General features: G+C 41.8%; 1 protein-coding gene across 2 annotated transcripts in view; it reads right to left on the bottom strand.

Moving 5' to 3' along the window:
* The window catches only part of LOC115169675 (dipeptidyl aminopeptidase-like protein 6), a 142,119-nt gene extending 127,163 nt beyond the window's left edge, over positions 1-14,956 (bottom strand). Inside the window, exon 1 of one of the 2 annotated variants that reach the window (XM_029725553.1) lies at positions 14,614-14,956. In XM_029725553.1, coding sequence (XP_029581413.1) covers positions 14,614-14,673 — 60 coding nt within the window. In that variant the 5' untranslated portion in view covers positions 14,674-14,956. Of the gene's footprint in view, positions 1-353; positions 1,120-14,613 lie in introns of those variants that run through there. The other variant, XM_029725551.1, reaches the window with a different exon arrangement.
* Positions 14,957-16,389: the final 1,433 nt, after the last annotated feature.

Below are 16,389 nucleotides of genomic sequence, written 5' to 3'. Positions count from 1 at the left end.
AGACACTACACAAGGCCAACCATCCAGATACAATAAGTTTCTTCAATAGAAACCACGCCTCGACTGAGGGAGCCTCTGACGTTCTGAAATCATACTGCAATTCATAGCCTGCTGATCTGAAAATCACGGGGGTAGCACACCTTGTTTCAGTTGCAAAACCATTTAGGCAAGAGTGTACCAAGAACATAATTGCAGCAGCATGATAGTGTACACTCAAATGATGGGGCGAAAAATATAAAGCAGACAGGAGCTATGCAATCAGTTGAAGTTGTCAACAATTAATCAGGTGATGCTGTCAATTATAAAATCAATACACCAATAGTTTGAAGTAGAGGTTTAGAACAAGGTCTTACATGCTCGTCCTCGCTCGCATTTTTCTTTCGGTAGGGAACATGGGCTCTGCCGTCGGCGACGGGCTGAGAGGTCTTTCCTGTGTTGTTCTCCTCATCCGCGACCTGTCCGCCGAGTAGGTGGCTGGCCTCAGGTGGGTGCGGGAAAGAGTTATTCGTATTAATCTTACCGGTGAATCTCTGATACAGCGAAGCCATAAGTCCAGTCCAGACAAAACCACTACAGCATGTCAAAGCAATAGACAGCTCTCGTCTTTGGGGACTTGCTTGTATGTGTAGGCTACTGCTTCTTTTCTGTGCGCTTCGGAGAGAGCCGATGGAGGATGGTCAATGTCTCCCTCTGGAATAAAGCGGGGATTGTTCAAAGACAACAGGTGAATAATCGCGATAAAATAACGTGTTAAAACTGAAAACCTTTTCCTGTTTTAATTAGAAAACAGATAGGCCTATAGGCTAAACAGCGAGTCCTCTGATCGATTAGCTGTTGGCTTTGTCCTAAAGGAGCGGTGAGCAAGGCTACATTAGGTGTCAATAGTTGGTGTCTGTATTCAGAGCACGTTGGTTCCCCTCTTCGGTTTGTTGATGCGTCCTCACAGCGACATAGCAGCCCGTCCCTATGGGTATCCTATCTGATTTTAAATACAGACTCAGAAATTGTACCCAATCAAAATAACTAAATAGGCGGATAGCCTCAACAGCTCTTTGGTGGCTAGACAGACCTGGTGAAGGTGTGAAGTGTGTGAAGCCTATGTGTGAAAGACGTAACCCTTGGCGCGTCCGTGGACGCATTCTGCATGAGAAGTGAGGTAAGGCTGTGCACAACGTATCTCAAAAACACACTGCAGACTATAGCCTACTGCATATAATACACATTCATGGAGGGGCAGAGCAGATTTAATTTAATCCAATATTGCATTAAAGTATTTTTTTTTAAATTGTCCGGTCTCAAAAAAGTGTTAAAACAAGCAGTAATGTAATTATTCTGGTCGTTATTCTGGTCGTTGCAGTCCCAGTTAGTCCAGGACGGAGCTCGAGTGCCTCTCTGCGGCTCAATGAGAAAAGACACTTGCATTCAGAAGAATGATGACGACTGTTTTATGACAGTTCTAGTTTACGGACACCCCTTACTACATTGTCTTTTCTTCAAGTCGTCTGAGCTTCTAGAAGACCTTGGCAGCCAACCTCTAACACAAATTCAACACATTCCTCTTGAATCGAGATACAAAAAGCATTTATTCATCCTTTGAACCTTATGTCCCCTGGGAATGCACTGTGCAGGATTTCAGCTCCATGCATGGACAGCACCATAAACCACGTTTCCATCCACAGTTTTTATGCGAGTAAAACCGTACAGTAGGATAGATATATACTGTATATATACAAAAGTATGTGGACACCCCTTCAAATTAGTGGATTTGGCTATTCCAGCCGCACCCTTCGCTGACAGGTGTATAAAATCATCTGTCCTCGGTTTCAACACTCACTACCGAGTTCCAAACTGCCTCTGGAAGCAACCTCTGCACAAGAACCCAGCGAGCCAGGCCTAATCGCCAATATCAGTGTCCGACCTCACTAATGCTCTTGTGTCTGAATGGAAGGAAGTCCATGCAGCTATGTTCTAACATCTAGTGGAAAGCCTTCCCAGAAGAGTGGAGGCTGTTAATAGTGGCAAAGGGGGGGACCAACTCCATATTAATACCAATGATTCTGGAAGGAGATGTTCAACGAGCAGGTGTCCACATACTTTTGGTCATGTTGTGTACATATTAGAGGAGGCTGGTGGGAGGAGCTAAAGGGGGACGGGCCCTTGTAATCACTTAAGTGGAACGGAGTCAAACATGTGGTTTCCATATGTTTGATGTGTTCTATTCCATTCCAGTCATTCCATTCCAGCCGTTACAATGAGCCATCCTCCTATAGCTCCTCCCACCAGCCACTGATATATACATAAAAACATGACAGCTGTGAAGGAAACAGGACGTTTCAGTACAGTTTTATAAATGCCAGCAGATCATTTGTTTGTTTGACATGGTGGGATTTTTTTGTGTTGGTAAAATTAATTATGCGATAAATGGTGGTGGAAACAAATATTGGTATCACCTAATAACCATCATATCAAAGTAAACTTGGAGTCACGTGATGAGATGGTGTGTGGTCCTCCCACTGCAACTCATCCAGACAAACATGCAGTTTATTAGGCTACCGATGAAATACTGTAAATTATGATGACTTCAAAGGCTGGTGAAAGTGCAAGATGATGAGCTTGATGAAAGTAAGATAGCGCCGACAGATATGGCAACTCGCTAATGTTCAGTCTCTGGATAATAAAGTAGATGAGCTCAGGGTGAGGATCTCCTTTCAGAGAGACCTCAGGGATTGTAACATACTCTGTTTCACGGAAAAAGGTCTCTCTTGGGATACACTGTTCCCGTCCAGACAGCCATCTGGGTTCTCAGTACATTGCGCAGATAGGAATAAAGAACTCTCCGGGAATAAGAAAGGCGGGGGTATATGTTTCATGATTAACTACTCATGGTGTGACTGTGATAACATACAGAAACGTAAGTCCTTTTGTTCACCTAACCTTGAATACCTCACAATCAAATGCTGACCGTATTACCTCCCAAGAGAATTCTCTTCGGGTTATAATCACAGCCGTGAATATTCCCCAAAAGCCGATACCACGACGGCCCACAAAGAACTACACTGGACTTTATGCAAACTGAAAACCACATATCCTGAGGTCGCATTTATTGTAGCTGGGGATTTTAACTAAGTAAATTTGATGAAAACGCTACCGAAGTTCTACCAACACATTGACTGTAGTACTCGCGCTGATTAAACATGGGACCACTGCTCCTCAACTTTTGAAATGCCAATAAGGCCCTTCCTTCGGCAAATCTGATAATGACTCCATTTTGCTCCTCCCTTCCTGTAGGCAGAAACTCAAACAGGAAGTACCCGTGCTAAGGTCTATTCAACGCTGGCCTGACCAATCGGAATCCATGCTTCAAGATTGTTTTGATCATGCGATAGGGATATATTTCTGTTACAAACAGTGTAGTTATTCCCTCCGTAAGGCAATGAAATGGCCAAAACGTCAGTACAGAAACAAAGTGGAGTCTCAATTCAATGGCTCAGACACAACACGTATGTGGCAGTGTCTACAGACAATCACGGATTACAAAGGGAAAACCAGCCACATCGTGGACACCAACATCTTAGTTCCGGACAAGCTAAACACCTTCTTCACCCGCTTTGAGGATAACACAGTGCCACCATCGTGGCCCGCTACCAAGGACTGTGGGCTCTCCTTCTCTGTGGCCAACGTGAGTAAGACGTTTAAGCATGTTAACCCTCGCAGGGCTGCCTGCCCAGACGCCATCCCTAGCCGCATCCTCAGAGCATGCGCAGACTAGCTGGCTGGAGTGTTTACGGCCTGATTACCAACAATGATGAGACAGCCTACAGGGAGGAGGTGAGGGCCCTGGGAGAGTGGTGCCAGGAAAATAACCTCTCACTTGACATCAGCAAAACAAAGGAGCTGATCGTGGACTTCAGGAAACAGCAGAGGAAGCACGGCCCTATCCTCATCGACAGGACCGCAATGGAGAAGGTGGAAAGCTTCAGGTTCCTCGGTTTACACATCACTGACGATCTGAAATGGTCCACCCACACAGACAGTGTGGTGAAGAAGGTGCAACAGTGCCTCTTCAAACTCAGGAGGCTTAAGAAATTTGGCTTGGCCCCTAAAACCATCAAACTTTTACAGATGCACAATTGAGAGCATCCTGTCGAGTAGTATCACTGCCTGGTACGGCAACTGCACCGCCCACAACCACAGGGCACTCCAGAGGGTGGTGCGGTTTGCCCAACGCATCACCGGGGGCGAACTACCTGCCCTCCAGGACACCTGTAGCACCCGATGTCACAGGAAGGACTACAAGATCATTAAGGACATAGCCACGAGATACTACTGCACTGTTGGAGCTAGGAACACAAGGATTTCGCTACACCCGCAATAACATCTGCTAAATATGTGTACTGTATGTGACCAATATGATTTTATTTATTTTGATTTGATTTTGATGATCCTTTCAAATAAATATCGAGGGTCTTATTCTGGTGACATGATAATCGATGCTAGGCTGCCATTTGACATTTAAAAACAGATAGCGCTGTTGGCTAGAGCACACGTGCCAATACCAGAGTGGGCAGGCACACTTGCTATATAACGCAACATTTTTGTGAGAAAACAATAATTAGAGTTGAAAATGACTTGTATTTTTAATTCGGTACATGAGAATTTAACCACAAAAGGTATTTTTATGTGCAGTATGTCATCATGGACAGCCTTTTATCTGCAACAAGTCAATTGGATGGAAACATTTTTTTCCTTCAGATTTTAAAATATTCGCATGAAAATCTGTCGCCAATTAGATTGAAACCTAGCTACTGACAGTGCCATAAACCAGATTACCATCCAACTTTTTTATGTTAATAAAGTACATGTTGGATAAAAAATGTCACAACAGGCCTGATGGAAACTGCATATTTGTTGGTAAACTTTCCAAATGTAGACAAAACAAAATATGCTAGACAAGGTGGGGTGTTTTTGTCAAATTAATTATGTGAGAAATGACAGTGGAAGCACCTTTATGAGCAAACATTGATATACAGTGCTTTCGGAAAGTATTCAGACCCCTTGACTTTTTCCCCATTTTGTTACTTTACAGCCTTACTCTAAAATTGATGAAATTGATTTCCCCCCTCATCAATCTACACATAATACCCCATAATAACAAACAAAACTAGGTTTTTAGAAAGGTTTACAAATTTCGTACAAATTAAAAACTGAACTATCATATTTACATAAGTATTCAGACCCTTTACTCAGTACTTTGTTGAAGCACCTTTGGCAGCAATTACAGTATTGAGTCTTCTTTGGTATGACGCTACAAGCTTGGCACACCTGTATTTGGGGAGTTACTCCCATTCTTCTCTGCAGATCCTCTCAAGCTTTATCAGGTTGGATGGGGAGCGTTGCAGCACAGTTATTTTCAGGTCTCTCCAGAGATGTTCGATCGGGTTCAAATTCGAGCTGTGGCTGGGCCACTTAAGGACATTCAGATATTTAAAAATATATAAATATTTTTTACCCTTTTTCATGATATCACATTGGTAGTTACAGTCTTGTCCCATCGCTGCAACACCCGTGTGTACACGGGAGAGGCAAAGGTCGAGAGCCATGTGTCCCCCGAAACATGACCCCGCCAAGCCGCACTGCTCACTTAACCCTAAAGCCAGCTGCACCAATGTGTCTGAGGAAACACCATACTGCTGACGACCAAAGCCAGCATGCATGTGCCCGGCCTCCACAAGGAGTCACTAGAACACGATGGGACAAGGACATCCCAGCCGGCTAAACCCTCCCCTAAGCCGGACGACGCTGGGCCAATTGTGCGCCTCCACGGGTCTCCCGGTCACGGCCTGGGATCGAACCCAGATCTACAGTGACGCCTCTAGCACTGATCAGTGCCTTAGACCGCTGCGCCACTCGGGAGGCCCGACATTCAGAGACTTGTCCCAAAGTCACTTCTTGGCTATGTGCTTAGGGTTGTTGTCCTGTTGGAAGGTGAACCTTCTCCCCAGTCTGAGGTCCTGAGCACTCTGGAGCAGGTTTTCATCAAGGATCTCTCTGTACTTTGCTCCGTTCATCTTTGCCTCGATCCTGACTAGTCTCCCAGTCCCTGCCGCTGAAAAACATCACCACAGCATGATGCTTCCACCACCATGCTTCACCATAGGGATGGTGCCAGGTTTCTTCCAGACTTGACCGTTGTCATTTAGGCCAAAGAGTTAAATCTTGGTTTCATCAGACCAGAGAATCTTGTTTCTCATGGTCTGAGAGTCTTTAGGTGCCTTTTGGCAAACTCCAATTTTGAGTCTCATAGCAAAGGTTCTGAATACTTATGTAAATAAGGTATTTCTGTTTTGAATTTTTAATACATTTGCAAACATTTCTAAAAAACTGTTTTAATTTTGTCATTATGGGGTATTGTGTGTAGATTGCTGTGAATTTTAAAATGTAATCCATTTTAGAATAAGGCTGTAACATAACAAAATATGGAAAAAGTCTGAATACTTTCCCAAGGCAATGTAATAACCATAATATGGAAGGACACTTGGAGTCACAGGATGATCTGTTGGCTGGTCCTCCCACTATGACTCAAGAAAGCATGCAGTTTATTTGGCTACAGATGAAATAAATTATGATGAACTTCACAGGATGGTGAAAGTGCATGGGGATGAGCTTGATGTAAATATCTAAGGTATTATGATCAATGCTTCACTGCCATTTGACAAAGAAAAATAACCTTGCTCTTTTGTCCATAATAATCTCATCATGTAGTAGGCTATACCTGCCATAATAATCTCATCATGTAGTAGGCTATACCTGCCATAATAATCTCATCATGTAGTAGGCTATACCTGCCATAATAATCTCATCATGTAGTAGGCTATACCTGCCATAATAATCTCATCATGTAGTAGGCTATATCTGCCATAATAATCTCATCATGTAGTAGGCTATACCTGCCATAATAATCTCATCATGTAGTAGGCTATACCTGCCATAATAATCTCATCATGTAGTAGGCTATATCTGCCATAATAATCTCATCATGTAGTAGGCTATACCTGCCAAATTAATCTCATCATGTAGTAGGCTATACCTGCCATAATAATCTCATCATGTAGTAGGCTATACCTGCCAAATTAATCTCATCATGTAGTAGGCTATATCTGCCATAATAATCTCATCATGTAGTAGGCTATACCTGCCAAATTAATCTCATCATGTAGTAGGCTATACCTGCCATAATAATCTCATCATGTAGTAGGCTATACCTGCCAAATTAATCTCATCATGTAGTAGGCTATACCTGCCATAATAATCTCATCATGTAGTAGGCTATACCTGCCAAATTAATCTCATCATGTAGTAGGCTATACCTGCCAAATTAATCTCATCATGTAGTAGGCTATACCTGCCAAATTAATCTCATCATGTAGTAGGCTATACCTGCCAAATTAATCTCATCATGTAGTAGGCTATACCTGCCATAATAATCTCATCATGTAGTAGGCTATACCTGCCAAATTAATCTCATCATGTAGTAGGCTATACCTGCCAAATTAATCTCATCATGTAGTAGGCTATACCTGCCAAATTAATCTCATCATGTAGTAGGCTATACCTGCCAAATTAATCTCATCATGTAGTAGGCTATACCTGCCAAATTAATCTCATCATGTAGTAGGCTATACCTGCCAAATTAATCTCATCATGTAGTAGGCTATACCTGCCATAATAATCTCATCATGTAGTAGGCTATACCTGCCAAATTAATCTCATCATGTAGTAGGCTATACCTGCCATAATAATCTCATCATGTAGTAGGCTATACCTGCCATAATAATCTCATCATGTAGTAGGCTATATCTGCACTGTATCAGGAGCTGTTGGCTAGAACGCATATGCCTAGACCAGAGTGGGCACATTCTCTATATAACGTTAAAAGAAAATGTGACTAAACCATCAGAAGAATTGAAAATGCAATGGAAACCTATTTAAATTGTATTTTTTATTCTGTATATGGGAATTTAAACACAAAAGTGATTTTTGTGCACTACGTCATCATATACAGCATTTTATTTTAAAAAGTCAATTTGATGGATCTGGTGGGAAAATGCACATATTGTTTTTATGCAGATTTTAGAATATTTACTTGAAAAATCTGTGCAAATTGGATGGAAAACTAGCTTTAAACACCAACTGCGAAAGAGTTCTGTGAGCTTACATTGCATAAATGGCTTTGAGTAATTATTGTGACTCAAAAGCACAGCTAGACCAGAGAATCTTCACCATCATATACCTTTCCTCACCTGCCCAATGGCCTTTTAGTAGTCAGCAGTGTAACCTGAGAAGATGGAGATTTAAATAATACTCAGGCATGTCTGTGCTGTTAAATGTGTGAAGTATTTGCATGTACGTGACAGTGGTCAGTTGGGACAGGCACTTGTGGAAAGTTGAGAGCCTCCACAGTCACTGTCTGAGTGTCACAGATTAAATTCCCAAATGAGAGTACCCTGGCTGGCCCCCCTCACCGTGACAGCTCAGCCCTCCAAACTGATGCTATGGTGGATTTCTGAGAAATGGGTCATCTGCTGAACACACAAGTAACTTCAAAACTTCAAAGCAGCACCACTATGATGCTAAATAGACCATGCCGGCGACGCCATCAAGCGTTACTGTCCTTTACAATAGGCTACAACAGAAATCAATTGCAGTGGATTAAAAACTGTCCTCCTGATTCATTTTGCAACTTGTTTGCGCAGAGACAAGAGTAATCACATGCTCCATCTTTATTACAAATTGTAGTTGAAAAATATTGTAGATTCCAACTGAACAATGAGGGGGTTACAATTAATTTTCCTTTTTCATTGAGTCATTTTCATATCCTTCCCCACAGAGCTGCTGTAGGCTCAGTGATTCATGGATTTCATAAAAATGCATCCCTCCCCCTTTACTACAAATGTGTCTATGTTAAATTGATTTCAATGCTTCAAAGAGTTTCCATTACAAAATCAAGTGCCTAGAACATAAAGGTCATTGGATGGCAGGGTCATTTTCAACCATAAATGTTTCTAAATGTCAGATATAAATAAAAAAAATAATACTTTGGTTGGTAAAAAATCTAAATGTGGCTCCAATATTATTACTTACATTTTGATAGTCAAGGTTTCTACTCTCTAAAACTCACACACTAACAATGGGTTGAATTGAGATAGACCTTACTTTTCAGTTGTTTTCACAGTGACCAATTGAACATACTGGTACTTAATTCAGCTCTTGAAACACACATCTCCTTTTCCAGGTCTTGTTTTGCCTGCCTGTCATCATTTGCTGCTCTCTCTTGTTCATAATGCTTTTACTAGGCCTGTTCCTGTATACCCCTGGGCGATAGGTTCTGCTCACTTGACATGTTTTCCAACCTTTTCTGATGGATGTTCTGTAATCTCCCTCACCTTGTGTCAGGCCTTGTTCTGAACTGCCTGCCTGGCTGCTTCGGGCTTCCCAGAGGACTCTTATTGCTAGTGGGGCTCAGCTCCTACCTCAGCTTCTACCTTACTCAGCTCTGGGGCCCCATAGTCATCTGTTCACATATAGCCATACTGACTGAACGTAGAGTTATACCATCGGGGCCCCCGGAGGAACTGTGTTACTAGAGCCTCAGTCCCTAGATCATTTGACACACATACCTGTATCGACTGAGGGTTTACCATCTTCCTCTCTGATAAACATCGATGGATGGGAAACGAAAACGAGTCAAATGAAATGGACAGGATGTCAGGAAACATCTTTTCCCTTACAACTACATTAGTTACTGTAGGGTGCTTCTCATTTTACAAGATTATCTTGTGTTAGTAATAGACATTCTTCCGTTTACAACCTCTGCAGCTTGTTCCTTCCATAGCCCATTACCCATTCTTCAGTTTACAGCCTTACAGCAGTAAAAAATGACATACACATTAATTGGCAGGCAGAGCAAACGGATCAATCAATGCTGAGTCGATAGTAATATCTAATTTCTTCCCTCCGGTGGAGGATGTTGAAAGCCTTTACTCTTCTACACGCATGTAATAAGATGGCTTTAGTTAATGTCATGCTAATCAAAATTTGGGGCCATTTGCTCCGGCATTGGCAAGGGCACTAATAATTTCCCCTGATGCTGAGGAAGTCAATGAGTTTACTTATCACACAACCAGGGTCGTGATGGGACTACAGTGTCTCAGATAGGGTGAGGCATGACTTCATGAAATAATACCTCCCCCCCAAGACTTCTCCTAGCCTAGCAGCTATTACGGTTTGATTCATTCAAATCGCTATAAACCCATATCCTAAATGACCATAGATAATGCTATTGGACTGTAACAATGCCACACAACACAGTCTTACTTTCATTTCAAAATGTTTTTTTTCTTTCCTGAAAATATACAGTTCCACTTGATTTTTACTACAGACAAACATAAACTGCAACATCTTAGAACAGCAAAGACTTGTGAGTTGCAACAGGTTTGTAATGCATTTCCTCTTTTCCATCAGCATTACAGCTGTAAAGACGATATAGTCGATTGGAGACCAGAACTGTCGCTTGTTTGAAGGTTGGCAACATAATTATGTCTTCCTCACTGTTTATCAAAATACAATTATACCTCACTGAAGCCAAACTTAATAGGATTCTGGATGTGGAATCCGTTCCTTATCATTCAATTATACTTCAACTTCCCATTACAACACTTGGCTCATTTCAGCCTGATGTAACGTTGGTGAATGCAATTACAATGTGTTGCAAGTTAAAGCACTTTATTATTGCTGTGGCATGTTATATCAAGGCAAACTGCCCCACAGATCACAGTTGCTGGTTCAGTTAGTTGAACTTGCAATGCTAATTCCATTCTTATTCATGTATTTAAAACCAACTGAAACCTAATACATGCAGTACACTTCAAGTGAGACTAATCCATGTAGTATATTGCAAGTGAAACTGTCCACAACTGTGGATGTTTCTACAGTTCATGTCCATGCTAGCTTGTCAGTAAACATTAACCTGCTTTAAGTTCATACAGGATGTGCAAATCAATATTCATGCAAAAATGCATAGGCTATTGCTCTCTGAAAGGATTGACACCAGTACTGAAATATCTGCCATATAAACTTTACTTTTGCATGGCAAATACCTGTTAATATCCAGTACATTCCAGGAGAAGGGAAGCCACACTGACTCGCAGAAGATAAGAGGCTGAGGAAATGGAGTTTTAATGCAGGATGATGTGGATCAGACTACACACACTGAAATGCCTGCCACTACTAGGTTTGACTGTACCAGATGATGATGAGGAAGATGATAAAAGACCACATGTAAACTTGTTAGACAGTTTGCTGCTACCAAACGAGAATAAGTACACAATGGTCACACCCTAACTCCAAGAAGTCCTACCCCATGATAGAAAATAGCAAAGGTACTCTGAGAATTTAGGAACAAATTGAAGTGTACTCTTATAACAGAGAATACAAGCGCACCCATGTCATATGCTGAGCTTCTCTCCTGTGAGTGACACTGTCAGCACAGCACATCCCGTTCTGCACCTCACACTTCAGCTGTGGCTGTGCATTTGTTTACTGCTTGGTTTTGGTAGCGTGTATCTGCCTGCGGTACAGTCAGCCCCACAAACCCCCTGTATAATTTACACCTCCATATGTCTCTGCATCTGTATGTTCTGACAAAGCCTGAGAGGCTGGGAAGCAGCCTGGATCAGCTCAACGTCACAGACACAAAGTTGTCAGACTCTATGGTGTTAACTTTGCCATGGAGTGTGGTGGTTATGAACTGGTGTTGGTTAAGGAGTCATGCATGTCATTGTGTAATAGAAATGAGTTTATGGGGAAATAGGGATAGATTGGATGCTTCTCGCCATGTAATGTATTTAATGCTGTAACCCAGGGGTATTCAACCAGGGGTCTGCAGCCCCCTAGAGGATGTCAACTTTATTTCTCAACTCCTAATATTGAGCCAATAACACTCATTGGAGTATCTGAATTAGGCTTTTAAAAAGCACCAGCGAATAGGTTACCAGTGCGGCAAGTGCCGCTGGCTGCTGGTAAGTTTTCTTGACTTGGACATTCATATTTGTCAACACATGGCTAACCTTTAACCAGCTAAACAGCTGCTCTTAGCAAACGTGTTTGGAATTACCTTTGTAGCTAATAGGCTATGTTAGAGTTTACACTTCCTCTTCCAATTATAATGTAGGAAGGTCAAAATAATGAAAAACTATCAACCAAATCTATTCAACTAGAAATGTTGATTACGTCTCCTTGCCATTATCATTCACTTGATAAGACAACACGTGTGGGAAAAAAAGGTTGGGTCCCTGGGTTGCCGGTTTGCCTGGGAGGGGGTCCCTGGGCAAAAACAGTTTGAAGACCCCTGGTGCAACCCAAAAGATACAACCTATATATAATCCATGTAAGAACATCCTAGATTCTATTTCTATGGAAATGCCTATAACATTTAGTTACAGTACTATAAATAATTCTTCTCCCACATGGGGGAAAAGTCAGATCAGGTGTTATTGATCTAAGACACAAAGAAATTTAAGAAATAATTAAAAAATTGTTTTATTGTCACATACACTGTTTCTGTGAATTGAAATGTGTTGTTTTACAGGGTCAGTCATAATAGTACAGTTCCCCTGGACCAAACTGGGGTTAAGTGCCTTGCTCAAGGGCACATCATCAATGTTTCACCATGTCAAATAGGATATGTTGGTGATGTTCGACCTTATCCTCAGTTGAATACATACAGTGTCTTCAGAAAGTATTCACACACTTTGACTTTTTCCACATTTTGTAGTGATACAAAGTTGGATTAAAATTGATTGTTGTTGTTGTTGTTGTCAACGATGTACAAAAAATAAACTAATGTCAAAGTAGAAGAAATAATGGAAAATAAAACACTAATATATCTTGATGAGATAAGTATTCAACCCCCTTAGTCAATACATGCTAGAATCGCATTTGGCAGCGATTACAGATGTGAGTCATTCTGAGTCGGTCTCTAAGAGTTTTGCACACCTGGATTGTACAATATTTGCATAAGTATTCAAGCTCTGTCAAGTTGGTTGTTGATCATTGCTAGACAGCCATTTTCAAGTCTTGCCATAGATTTTCAATCCGATTTTAGTAAAAACTGTAACTAGGCCACTCAGTAACATTCAATGTTGTCTTGGTAAGCAACTCTCGTGTATTTTTGGCCTTGTGTTTTTAGGTTATTGCTGAAAAGTGAATTTTGTCTCCCAGTGTCTGCTGGAAAGCAGACGGAACCAGGTTTTCCTCTAGGATTTGGCCTGTGCTTAGCTCTATTCTGTATCTTTTTATCCCCAAAAACTCCATAGTCCTTGCCGATGACAAGGATGCGCATAACATTTGCCCCAAACATAACACTTTGTATTCAGGACAAAAAGTTAATTTCTTTGCAACAGTTGCAGTACTTTAGTGCCTTATTGCAAAGCTTGTCTTGAAATATTTATTGTTCGACTGAGGGACCTTAGTTATAATTGTATGTGTGAAGTACAGAGATGGGGTAGTCATTTAGTCCATGCAACTTACAGTATGTGACTTGTTAAGCACATTTTTACTCCTGAACATATTTAGCCTTGCCATAATACAAGGGTTGAATACTTATTGACTCAAGACATTTCAGCTATTCATTTCTAATTAATTTGTAAACATTTCTAAAAACATAATTCCACTTTGACATTATGGCATGTGTTGATGGGCTCACGAGTGGCACAGCGGTCTAAGGCACTGCATCTTAGTGCAAGAGGCGTCACTACAGTCCCTGAATCACATCCGGCCGTGATTGGGAATCCCATTGGCGGCACACAATTGGCCCAGCGCCGTCCGGGTTTGGCCGGGGTAGGCTGTCATTGTAAATAAAAATGTGTTCTTAACTGACTTGCCTAGTTAAGTAAAGGTAAAATAAAACAATTATTCAGTGACAAAAAATCTCAATTTAATCCACTTTAAATTCAGGCTGTAACACAACAAAATGTGGAAAAAGTCAAGGAGTGTGAATACTTTCTAAAGGCGGTGTGTATTTCTGAAATCTGTGTGTCTAATCATAGTGCAGAATTCAATCAGCTCATCCAGAGAGTTATCCCACAACTAACGTATAACTGTATACACCAAGATAGATTGATGGCTACATTACTGTAGCCATCTAGTAAAAAAACCCAAAAGAGCCCTCAGATTTTCAAAAATACAGTATCTATTCTATTCACGTATGAGTCAAGATGTTGCTCTTTTGTTCCTTTCCTCAGTGCATGATTCACATACCAATGCTTAGCTCAGTCCACGCAACTTTTTATAACGTGGCCAGATGCATTTGTAGAAACCAGAACATCACTGAGATTGTACCTGCTCTTATAAAGGCAAAACAGAAAGTATACATTAAATGAAACAGCAGTACATGTCTACCAAGAGCACCAGAAAGAGAGGCGTAAATACCCTCTGTCCCTTGCTGTCCTGGTGCTCTTATAGAAACGTGGCAGTCAGTCATTTAAGTCCCTGACAAAACAGACAGACATGTCCCAGACAGCACCACAGCATGCATACTAACAAGGCCATGCTTACCTTTCTGGAGGAGCTAGTGGTGTCTATCTTCAGCTGGCCAATGGCTATGAGAACAGACATGGTGACTGTGGAGCGTTGTGTCTTTCACTATCACACAAAGTCTCACTCACACAGACACACACGACTTCGACACACACGACGTCTGGCTTCACAGTCCCAGTCGCACCTTCTCCTCTGAAGTTGGGGAGAAGGCAGGGGGTGTTGAGAAGTCCACTTCCGGAGGGGAGAGTGAGACCTGGGGTACTGCAGCCTGGCTAGAAAGACTCTCCCCTCGCAGGGGGAATCAGTCACACACACCTACTCTCACATACACTCCATCGTCTCTTCTACAAGGAGGGGTGGCTGGAATTCCTCCGCACAGACCGCTGCTCCAAACGCTTCTCATCTCTCTCCTCCTCTCTCACTTACCCACAGTCTCACCCACACACTCAAACTCTCCGTCACTCCAGTCTGTCCCCTTATAAGCCACCCCTTACTCTAAGGACTTTCCCAGAAAAGTGTGGGAGGGGTTCAAAGAAATTAGGAAATGGACACACATGTTCACAAACACAAGTTGATATGCATTACGCTGATTACCCATCAGTAAGGCAAGTGCCTGCCATGCATTTGTGTGCATGAATGGGTATGTGGCTTTAGCAGTGCGAGAATGTGTGAGCCCTGTGTGGACATGCATGCATGCACATACTCTACATGCAACAAGTTGCGTGAGTGTGTACCAGTGGCAGTCAGTGCCAATTGTTTTTTCATGACCATGGCCTTATTTATTTTACAGCATATTGGATGACTCACATTCATATTCTATTCACCCAGTTCAATGTAACATTGATAGGTTTAGGCTACTACATGATACTCACATTTTTCCTGTACCCATCATGAGGTTTCTACATCCTAGCCTATGATGAAAGTTTACAACATAGGTGCACACAGGTTGAGAGACAAATTTGAGGTGCAGTACCACCTTGCACAGTCTTGTCTGCATCTAGCTGATCTAGGGTGTAATCATTAGTCCAACAGTTGCAAACGAAAGTTTCTATTGGACAAATTCAGGTATGTTTATCCCCTGCTTCTGTTTAAGAAACGTTTTTCAACAGAATCGGGGGAACGATCACACATAAACAGAGTTCACTCTCATAACAGCAACGTTGTATTCCTTCTCTTCCTTTCGCTTGTGGACTCCAATGCACAACACATCAGCTGTATGTGACCAGGCGAAAAAACCTTTCCAAGCCAAACCACTACACACAGCCTACATCGTTGTCACCATATTTCTCTCTTGCTTCTCTTTTATTTTGGAAGAAATTAATTTGTTCAAAACTGTTCAGCTATTGTCTTTCTTTCTCTTTGAGTCAACTACTCACCACATTTTATACACTGCAGTGCTAGATAGCTGTAGTTTATGCTTTCAGTACTAGATTAATTATCTGATCCTTTGATTGGGTGGACAACATGTCAGTTCATGCTGCAAGGCTGGAGGACGTCCTCTGGAAGTTGTCATAATTACTGTGTAAGTCTATGGAAGGGGGTGAGAACCATGAGCCTCCTAGGTTTTGTTTTGAAGTCAATGTACCTAGAGGAGGACGGAAGCTAGCTGTCCTCCGGCTACACCAGGGTGCTACTCTACAGAGTGTTGTTGAGGCTACTGTAGACCTTCTTTGCAAAATGGTGTGTTTAAAAAAAATATATATTCTTTTTTATTTGACCCCTTTTTCTCCCCAATTGCATGGTATCCAATTGGTAGTAGCTACTGTCTTGTCTCATCATTGCAACTCCCGTACG

This window comes from Salmo trutta, chromosome 31, assembly GCF_901001165.1.
Source record: "Salmo trutta chromosome 31, fSalTru1.1, whole genome shotgun sequence".
Lineage (NCBI taxonomy): Eukaryota > Metazoa > Chordata > Actinopteri > Salmoniformes > Salmonidae > Salmo > Salmo trutta.
Note: the sequence above shows the minus strand (reverse complement) of the source record. Positions and strands in the feature narration are given on the sequence as shown.